This window comes from Pteropus vampyrus, unplaced genomic scaffold, assembly GCF_000151845.1.
Source record: "Pteropus vampyrus isolate Shadow unplaced genomic scaffold, Pvam_2.0 Scaffold53, whole genome shotgun sequence".
In the NCBI taxonomy this organism is placed as follows: domain Eukaryota; kingdom Metazoa; phylum Chordata; class Mammalia; order Chiroptera; family Pteropodidae; genus Pteropus; species Pteropus vampyrus.
In genome coordinates, this window is record NW_011888834.1 from 58,185 (window position 1) to 67,748 (window position 9,564).

A 9,564-nucleotide genomic window follows, 5' to 3' on the forward strand; every position below is an offset into this window, starting at 1 on the left:
ATTCTACTATTCCACTGCTGCCCATGCATCACATTCTCTGTTCTTCCCTTTCCATGGGCTTACTGTTTACTCTTACATTTCGGTGTAAGGTCAAAGAGACAGGGTCACATCCGAAAAGACCTTTTGTTGTTACTTAATTGTACCTTTTCCTGGAAGCGAAGAAGGAGGTTCCCTCCAAAGCGAGTCTGCTACCTAATCCACAAAAGCTGCTGATTCTCCCAGTTCTTAGCCCTGAGGATTCCTTCCCCCAACTCCCTTCAGTCGCCGTTTAGGCTCTGCATCAGACACTCGCTGCCCTTTTTTTTTTTTTTTTTTTAGGGTAAAGTGCTAAGCACCGCCTACCGTCGTGAGTGGCGTGTCACTCTGTCCCGCTGTGCGGTGCTGATTTGCGGGCAAGACAGTGTCGTCTGGCCCCGCCCCCTCTTCTCTTTGCCGCGCTAGCCGTCTCGGGTTTTAGCCAAAGGTGGAGAGTGGGATTCCAGCCGGCGACTCTTGCAGCAGGTGAAGAAGCATCCTTGTTTCTTTCCGCTGTTGCTGGGGTTCTTTCTGCAAGCGTAGGTCCGAGTCTGAAAAGGACGAGCATTCTTCCTTTGCCGCTAAAGCTCCAGTGAACTGTTGCCCAGAACCTAGGCACTTCATACATTTTATCTTACCCATTATTCCGCTTTCACTGTGTAAATCACCTGCACATTGGTAACCCTGTGAATCTCCCTTCTGCTCAAAGCTCAGAGAAGGGGTCGAAAAGGCATTTCAAGTGTTTTAAAGAGAGGGCCTCTGCGGATAGCGGGGAGCTGTCTATGGTGCTGAAGCTTTCCAGGCGTTTGTCTCTACCACCACACGGAGTTAGAGCGCACATTTTCATTCTTGGCTTTTTCATTCCCCCATGCTTTGGATAAGACTAATTTCAGGATCGTGAATATCTCTTCGTATCATGGCCCACGTGAGACACTTTCGGACACTAGTTTCTGGATTTTATTTTTGGGAAGCAGCACTGTTACTCAGGTGAGTCTACTTGTATTTAACAGTTGGAGAACTCATTAAAGCTTGTGCACTAGGTTGCAACCACTTGTTATTGATGAAACCAAGAATGCAATTAGAAATTGACTGGCTGAGAGCATCCCTTAAATCGTATTGTTTTCTATCTAAAAGTATTCAGCAGTCTATCTATTGAGACCTCTGAAAACATGTAACTTTGCTCTATTTTCACTTAATGCATTTTAGTAACTGGCATCTTATATTAATTGCAGCTGAAATTAACCCACGTCCTCCGATTATTTCAAAAGTCAAGTTTTCCCTTCTCAAATTGCTATTAGATCTTCCTTTTTCTAAGTGAATTATAAGTTCTGGATGTCCTCTCTTTTTGGAAGTTGTAAAACATTTAGTAATTAGAAATGGAACATTACTAACTTTTTAAAAGGCAAAATAAAAATTTGAACAGAGACTTTACTGATCAGAGAAATTACAAACGTTATTGATGTATCTAGAGGTTAAGTTACATGAATAAAAAAAATAAAGGCCTTGCAAGTACTATTTTCTAATGCTCTTAGTTCAGGTAATGGAGGTAAAATCATAAATAAATCATTAGATATGTTTTATATAAAAAATAATCTTTTTGGAGAAAGTAATATTATAAGAAACCTATTGAACAATAAAATTGTTTTGTAGCATGTCATTTTCTTATCATGTCCGGTAATATTTAGTAGGCCTTGTTTTTTCTTTTTTAATTAATTTAAAAAGAATGAGCAAAAGATTACATAATTTAATCGCTGTTCTTAATTAAACAATTTAGAAGCAAGATAATACTCATATAGATATTTGAGCCATCGATATGTTTTATTTTTCTATTATAATTATCCTTATTATTATAATTTTCACTGTATGGCTCACAAGCTTTTCAAGAGGATTGAAATCAAATAATTAGAGTAACTAAGTTATGTGTATACTGATTTTAATTTGAAATATGTAAATGTTGTTTTCTGAGTTGCTAAATCAATTTTTCATCTTTGGGAATCTTAGAAAAATATAGTGTATTTCATGAAAACTACCTTACAGAAAGTTATATCATTTTGATATGCCTGTAGTAACAAGAACTGGTTGTGAGGGTTATTGTACTCCTGAAATTACTGACTTTTTCTTAAGGGGCTGAACCATTGTAAACAAGAATATTTTCAGTAAAAATATTTTAATATGACTAAGTAAATTTTTGTAACTTTACAACTGTCACAAATTTTATATGTAGTGATCAAAGCAAAGAGTGTAGAGCTTTTACACTTATGGAAATTTCATGGAAAGGAGAAAAAAATTCATGTTATAAGAGAAATTAGCTATTTTACTGTTTTTCAGTATCTTAGATGATAATATGCATATTTATTTTTCAAGAAATTAGAGTAGCTTATTTGATAATTAGATTTAGTAAGTTTAATGTCAGTAATTAAAATGTTTTGGTCAATGCGGTCAAATTTGTATAATGGCATTTCACCATGATATTTGTTATAATATATTCTTAGATATACAATCTTCATCACTAGAGCCTCTGATTTTTGTCTAGTTTTATTTAAATTTACAAAAATTATATCTCAAATTCATGATATTATAAGAATTTATCTTTATTAATATTAAATGTTAGTTAAAAATGTTTATGAGTAATCCAAAAATGTATCTCCTTGAAAGAGACATACCCATTATAGAAGTTTATACGAAATATGTGTTCTTCATCAAGTTTTTCTTTCTTTTTTCATAAATCAAATTTTTATCAATCTTAGGTCTTAGATGAGAGTAGCTTATCACTCTATGAATAACTTTAATCATAAGTAAAAAAAAAATAATTATTTTTATTTTAAGTGATGGCCCTTGAGAGAAAATTTCCTGTAGTAAAGAAAGTGAAGCTCCCTCTACTGGAAATATTTTATAAAATAAATGTTTTTATGGAAACGATTCCTTGTTCATTAAGTCTATTTGTGATGTACTGAGCTAAAAGAAAACATGTAAAGAAAAATATGAAGTCAAAAAAGTAGTATTAATTCATAAATATATCTTTTTAATTTAAAAATATTCTTTCCATAGCATTTGGAGGCAAGAACAACTAGAAACCATTGATATTTGTAATAAAATAATTTACTAGTACAAGCTTTTCTTTATAGGTTTTAAAGATTTGATAGAGATATAACATGTGCACAGAATAGTGCATAAATAACTAGTTTCCATATAAAGTTCACAAAGGTAACACACTCATGTAGAAAGACCACAGATCAAGAAGTAGCATTGTCAATATCACAGAAGCACTCACCCTGCCCCTCCCCCACCAAATTCTTCCCCAGGCACTACTTTACCCAAAGATAACCACTATCCTGATTTATGAAACAATAAATATGTTTTTCTTGCTTTTGTACCTTATATAAATATTCATTTGAGTCTGATTTTTAGAAACATTATGTAATTTATACATATTGTTACATGTAGCAATAGCTTTTTATTCTCATTGCTATATGATATTCCATTATATGAAGTCATGACAATCTAGTCATGACATTATCCAATTGAGGAATATTTGGGTATTTTTTAGGTTTTGGCTAGTGCTGCTATGAGCATCGTTAAACATATCTTTTTGTGAATACGTGTAAATGCATATGAATAAACTCATTTTGGAGACTGTATGGGTTAGGCCCAACACTTTCTCTAGGAGAGAAATTGTTGGATCATATGGTAGTTTAGTGGATACTGCATAGGATTAGCTTTTTAGTAGATAGTGCATGTTTTCCAAAGTAGTCGTACCTATTTACACTACAACCAGCAATGTCTGGTAGTTCTGGTTGCTATTACTAGTGCAAAATTTGATCAATGCAATATTATTATAAAAATTCCTAGCACTTTCTTAGACTACTATTGCAAGCTCACAGATGATATTTTAGTTCTTTTATCTTGGCATAATTTTTACTTTTTAGTAAATAAATTTTATTAAGGCAAAAACAGCAGAACAAAAATATTTACTACTATAATTAGAAATATTACCAGAATACATCAAATATAAGAATATAATTATTAAAGAGGAATTATTAAAGAGGATAGTTTTTTTTTTAGGTGAGGAAGCCCTTGGTTGACCTCATTTTTAATTTTTTATGCTTATAGCAACTGATCTTCCTATGTGGTCTCCCATCCAAGTACTAACCAGGCTTAGCTTGGTTAGTACTAACTCTGCTTAGCTTCTGAGATGAGACAGGATCCGGCTTGTTCAGGGTGGCATGGCCATGGACAAGAGGATAGTTTTTGTTTTCTTAGTAAATACAAGTGAGAAAACTAACATAACAGACATCAAAAATCCGAATTTCTTAGTTTTGAAGTTTTTTAAAGTTTAACGCTTTGCTCAAATATTGCTCTTTTTTGAAACAATTCCTCTATGGCTTTTGGGTTCTAGTTTTCATATTTATAAAATAAAGAACAAAACACCAGTGTTCAGCTTTCTTTGAAACGTAGATGAGTGATGATTATGAAGGGCTTCTGGAACAAATTCCAAAAGCGGAGGAACTGCCAAAAAATTTTTGTTTTAATTAACTATTTTCGTAACATACAATTTTGTTTTTCATCTTTATAGTTTGATATCAACACAGACTTGCTACGTGAATAAATTATGGTATATCGTCAAAAACTGAATGTGTGAATTCAGACTTCATGATTATCACAAATAAAATGTTTTCTTGGTTTACTTCAGAGCCTAAGAAAAACATTTTGGCATAGAATTTCTTCGTTTTGCTTTTGGTATGTCTTGGAGGATAGTGAAAATCCTTTTAATGTTGGTTCTATTTTCTTATGTAAGATATTGAAGAAAAATGTACTTCAAGTTATAAACTTTTACTATTATAATGATTTCTTATGTTCAGGTACAGTAGCAGATTCTATACAGTTTTAAAAAACTATTCTACACATAATATACGCTTCTTCTCTTTGTGTCTCTAACTAATTATACATTTTCCCAAGTATAGAAGGGTCATGGCCCAGTTCTCTAGTCAATGCCTTAAGCAGTTTGCCCTGCAGATTCAGAAAACAACTTGTAAAATATTTCTTCTAATTTTTCTCTCCCTTGCCCACACAAGTATGTACTGAGGCAACTCAATCAACAAATATGTGTTTAATATGTAATGCAATTATGTTAATGTATATATGTAAATATATAACAAGTAATGCAATATGTTAAGCAATTCAGCAAGCTTTCTTTATCAAATTCTGTGCACAAATACTTCTGCTGGGTACAATTCGGCTATGAATGATTGTGAAACTACCTCCTTTCCTGGCATGGAACTCAGAGTGTAGCAGGGAAGAAAATACCAATGGCCAAGTGACAAAAGAAAAACACAAACAGCAATCTTTAGGGAATATGAGATAGAGAAGCTATCCAGAAGGCTTGGTACTTGTGCTGGATCTTGTTAGATGCTTGTTCCATGGGTGGAAATAAGATATAAAAAATGTTCTCTTCAAAAGAATGATATAGGCATATACTGTGCTTAGGGAATGATGATGGTCAAATTTGGTTGAAGGAATTCCAATTTTAAAATCATATTCTACTAGCAACAACTATTGAGCTGGCTACAATAATAAACCTGAAGAAATGTAGAAGAGTCACAGCTTCCTTTCACAATGGAATATGGGTAAAATTTAGAAGCAGATAATTTTATTATAACTGGATAGTTATCATTACAGGAATAGTCTTGTAACTTGGCTCAAAATATTTCTGTAAATTCCTCTCTTTCAAGGGTAGAGTTTATCACAAATTATAATTAATAATATGATAGCTAATAATAATTAGTAATAGTACGAACTATACAAACGAACAACAATGACAAAACTATAAGAAGAAAAATCTGCTTGTTTTAGAATTTGGAGAACATCTCTGAGTTTTTCATCAAAGTATGGTCTTTTTAAAGAAAAAAAAATCAGGTAGAGGATTTGGATTGTTGGAAGAAAAGAGGACATTGATTTTTCACCCTCAAGATGAGATAAAACTTTCTCCCCTTCCCCTGGGGTGATATTGTCCTTGTTGAGAATGCATGGTATAACGGCTACTACTTTTTCATGATGCTGCCTAGACTAGAGTTATATAGTTTCACCATTTGGGGTTATGACCTAAAAATAAAGTACTTACTTGTTTTGGATTTTATTACAGCTTTGTAACTTTGTTAAAAAAAAAAAAAAGTTGGCTTCATTTATCTGTTGACAGCCTTTAAGATAAATTAATCCTAAAAGCATTAGAGGACTTTGGCAACATCTTTTTCTATAGCATGTATGGTTCCCAGAAGCCATCAGACTTTCCATTAATAAATTTCAAATCGCTACTGCCCCTAATACCATCATTATTAGATGATTTTCAAACTATTTTTAAAAAGACTCTTGGAGAGATTATCATTATAGTTTACTTTTTTATTTTCTATAGTGTTTGCCTTTTCTTTGTTTGTTTTGGTTTATTTTGGTTTGGTTCAGATTGGCCATACAATGCTTAAGGTGGGGGCCTGGGAGAAAATAAGTGATTTGAACCTTCATAAAATGACCATGCAAATGTCCTCTATCAAATGACTGAGAGGAAACATGAATCCCATCTGTCTGGCTAATTTGTACTCAACTCTACTTTCTCAAACAATCCTTCTCAGATCTTCCCGACAAGCCCAGGTGAGGATGCTGCCTCTACATTTCCAGGCACCCCAGGGGTGTGGTAACTGCCTGGATACTGCCTCTGGTTCACATTGTGAAGTCCTTGCTGGCAGGAATGGTAACCTATTTCTAGTTCTTTCTCTAGGGCTTAAAGGAGTGGGTGGCAGCACTTTCTTTCAAAATTTGTGGAAGGGTTCACTCATTTGGAATGAAGCATTGTTTTGTTTTGTTTTGTTTTGTTTTGTACCCAAAAGCAGATTGACAATTTCAAATAAATAACTCTCTCTAGGCATAACTAAAAATATTATGTCGTCTTTCTCTGCTTCCAGCATTTGAGATGTAATTTCGTGTTTCATTTTTTTTTCCTTATTCTGAGTTTTTCTGTGGTGATGTATTTATCTAGTTGCTACTTCTCTTTGCTTTCACAGAAAAATTTCTAAAAAAAAAATCTCCTTTTTTCCATTTCCTCCCTACTCACCTGTGCCTCACTTGTTCCTCCTTGGGATCAATCTTCAACTCTCCTGACTGAGGCAGTGCTGAGCTTTCCTGTTGTGATAGCTTCTTCTCTCATAGATATTGGAAATGTGAAAATAACTCATGATATAATAATGGTTGTAGAAAATAACTATTAAATGTATATATCCTACACACACACACACACACACACACACACACACACACAAACATATATAAAACTACATACTTAAATTGATATATAATTTTTAATTATCTACTTTTTATAAGATCTCTGTGCTAAAAAAAGAAGACATAATTAAATGACCATCCTAAATAATAAATAAATAGTGCATATTCTCAAAGCATGATGTTTGAATTTCTATTATTGTACCTATCACATTTCTGGGATCAGAATCACTGACAATTTTTCAATTCTCTACATAAACTGAAAACTACTGATATCACAGAATATTTGTTTTTGTCTTTTAATCTGCTTATTCAATTACATTTATATTTTAGGCCCAAGAGACTCTATGAAGGGTGTTTGAATGATGATTTCTATTTTGCTTGCAGTTTTCAAAAATGTAGTCATGAATAAGTATCCCCCAATAGTAGCAACTATAAATATTGAGAAAAAGGAGACATCTTTTTAGGAATAGAAAAAGGAGACATCTTCTTTATAAAGAAGGTAATTTAAATGGACCTTAAATAGTTGACAAAATTTGAGTGGGGAGAAGAAAAAAGAGCATTTCAGGCAGGAAAAACATTGTTAGCAGAGGTAACAGGCCAGTTTCCAAGTGAAATGGAGGCTTTATAGCAAACTTTATAGCAACATTTCTACCATGGGACCCCCAAGATTTTTTTTCTGATAAATTGATGTTTTAAGTTGTTTTAGGATTAACTTCCTAGAAAAATTTATATGACTGTTGTAGAGTTAGAAAACTTCAGCAGATGTTTATTCAAATAATAGGTTACTCTATTTCTAAAGAAAATGTTTCATTGTCATCACTTGATATTGAGGCAAGAAAATATTAGGATAAGCTCCTTTACATTCACTTGGTCATTGATGTCTACATATTTATATTGATTTTTATCATTTAAATGTGTTTGTTCTGTGTATCAGAAGTTTGAGGGCTGAAACTTAATTATTGGTAGATTAAATAAAACAAAAATACAAAAAAAGAAGATTTATGACTACACAGTTTTATAAACATATGATTGCATTTCTGACAAGGAAAATTTAAAAATAATCTATCTCTAAAAATGATTTTCTTATTAAAACATAATAAAATACTCTAACATGCATAAATGATATTTTCTGTCAGTTCTTAAATCATTTCTTTTTAAGAAGAGACTTACTTTAATGTATTAAAATACTAAGGGATATAACTCAGTATAGTATATAGTAAGATATAATGCCTAGTAAGAATGAATGAATCTCCCGTGTCCTTAACTTGACTCTTGTTTTGCTTATTAGAAAGAATACAGGTAACAGGATTACATGGATAAAACTATTAGAAATCTCCCTTCTCCTTTAGATTGTTCCTTTGTAATGAACTTAAAACATTTTAAAGTATTTTGAAATCCTTTAAATCCCTGAAATTTAGAGTATCTCTTTCTTCCTGCAAATCTTAAATAGGGTGAGAATTGTTGCAGACACTGACTCTGCTGCAGACCTCAGTTGGTGCCTCCTGAGACTATAGTAGAGAATTAGATTTTATGTGCAGCCTAAATATTTTCCCCTAAATAATAACATGTGAACTTCAAGTTTTGCTCTACTTTAAAAGGCCAAAATGCATAACATTCTCCATGTGTATATGTACAATTATCATATATGTCAACTTACAGCAAAGATCACATTGGAAAAGTTTAATTGATATGAAAAGAATTCAAATTCCTAAAACAAATAAAAATTCAAGCTCAAAAATATAGTAGTAAGATTTTTAGCTAGATGTTTTCTAAATTAACGTGTACCTGTCTTCTCTGTGCATGCATTGTGCGCACATGTGAAAGCAAGGAATTTGGAGAAAGAAGGCTTGGGCAGGTCTCAGCTTTGCCTCTGAAGGACCGGGTTATGTTGCTATAGATGGTGATTGTATTTAATACGCTACTTAATAAGTGTGATATGTAGAGCTATATCCATCTACAGAGTATGATGTTTTTAAACTAATATAATCAGAAATGTGATACTTTCTCTCTAACAGAAAATACTTAACATTACAGCTATAATTTCTAGCTTAGTTTAATATCAGTAGCCTTTATTCTAAAAATGTATTTTTTTTTTCTACAATCCATTACAGTTGTAGATATGAGAGGTGTTGGGTGGCAGGAAAATAAAAAAGGGATGAATGGACTAACTCTTTATTCCTGTGTTAGGTTCATTTGTGAGTGACAGGAAGTACACAATAATATTGATTTAAGAAAGATTTATTATCCTTTCAAAATAAAAGAGAGAGAGAGAAAGAAAGAAAG

At 32.5% G+C, this 9,564-nt stretch overlaps 1 protein-coding gene across 2 annotated transcripts in view; it reads left to right on the forward strand.

Annotated features, from left to right (window-relative positions):
* Window positions 1-872: 872 nt before the first annotated feature.
* The window catches only part of GLRA3 (glycine receptor alpha 3), a 133,544-nt gene continuing 124,852 nt past the window's right edge, over window positions 873-9,564 (forward strand). For both annotated transcript variants that reach the window (XM_011360250.1, XM_011360251.1), the window contains exon 1: window positions 873-1,002. In XM_011360250.1, coding sequence (XP_011358552.1) covers window positions 932-1,002 — 71 coding nt within the window. In that variant the 5' untranslated portion in view covers window positions 873-931. The remainder of the gene's footprint in view (window positions 1,003-9,564) is intronic.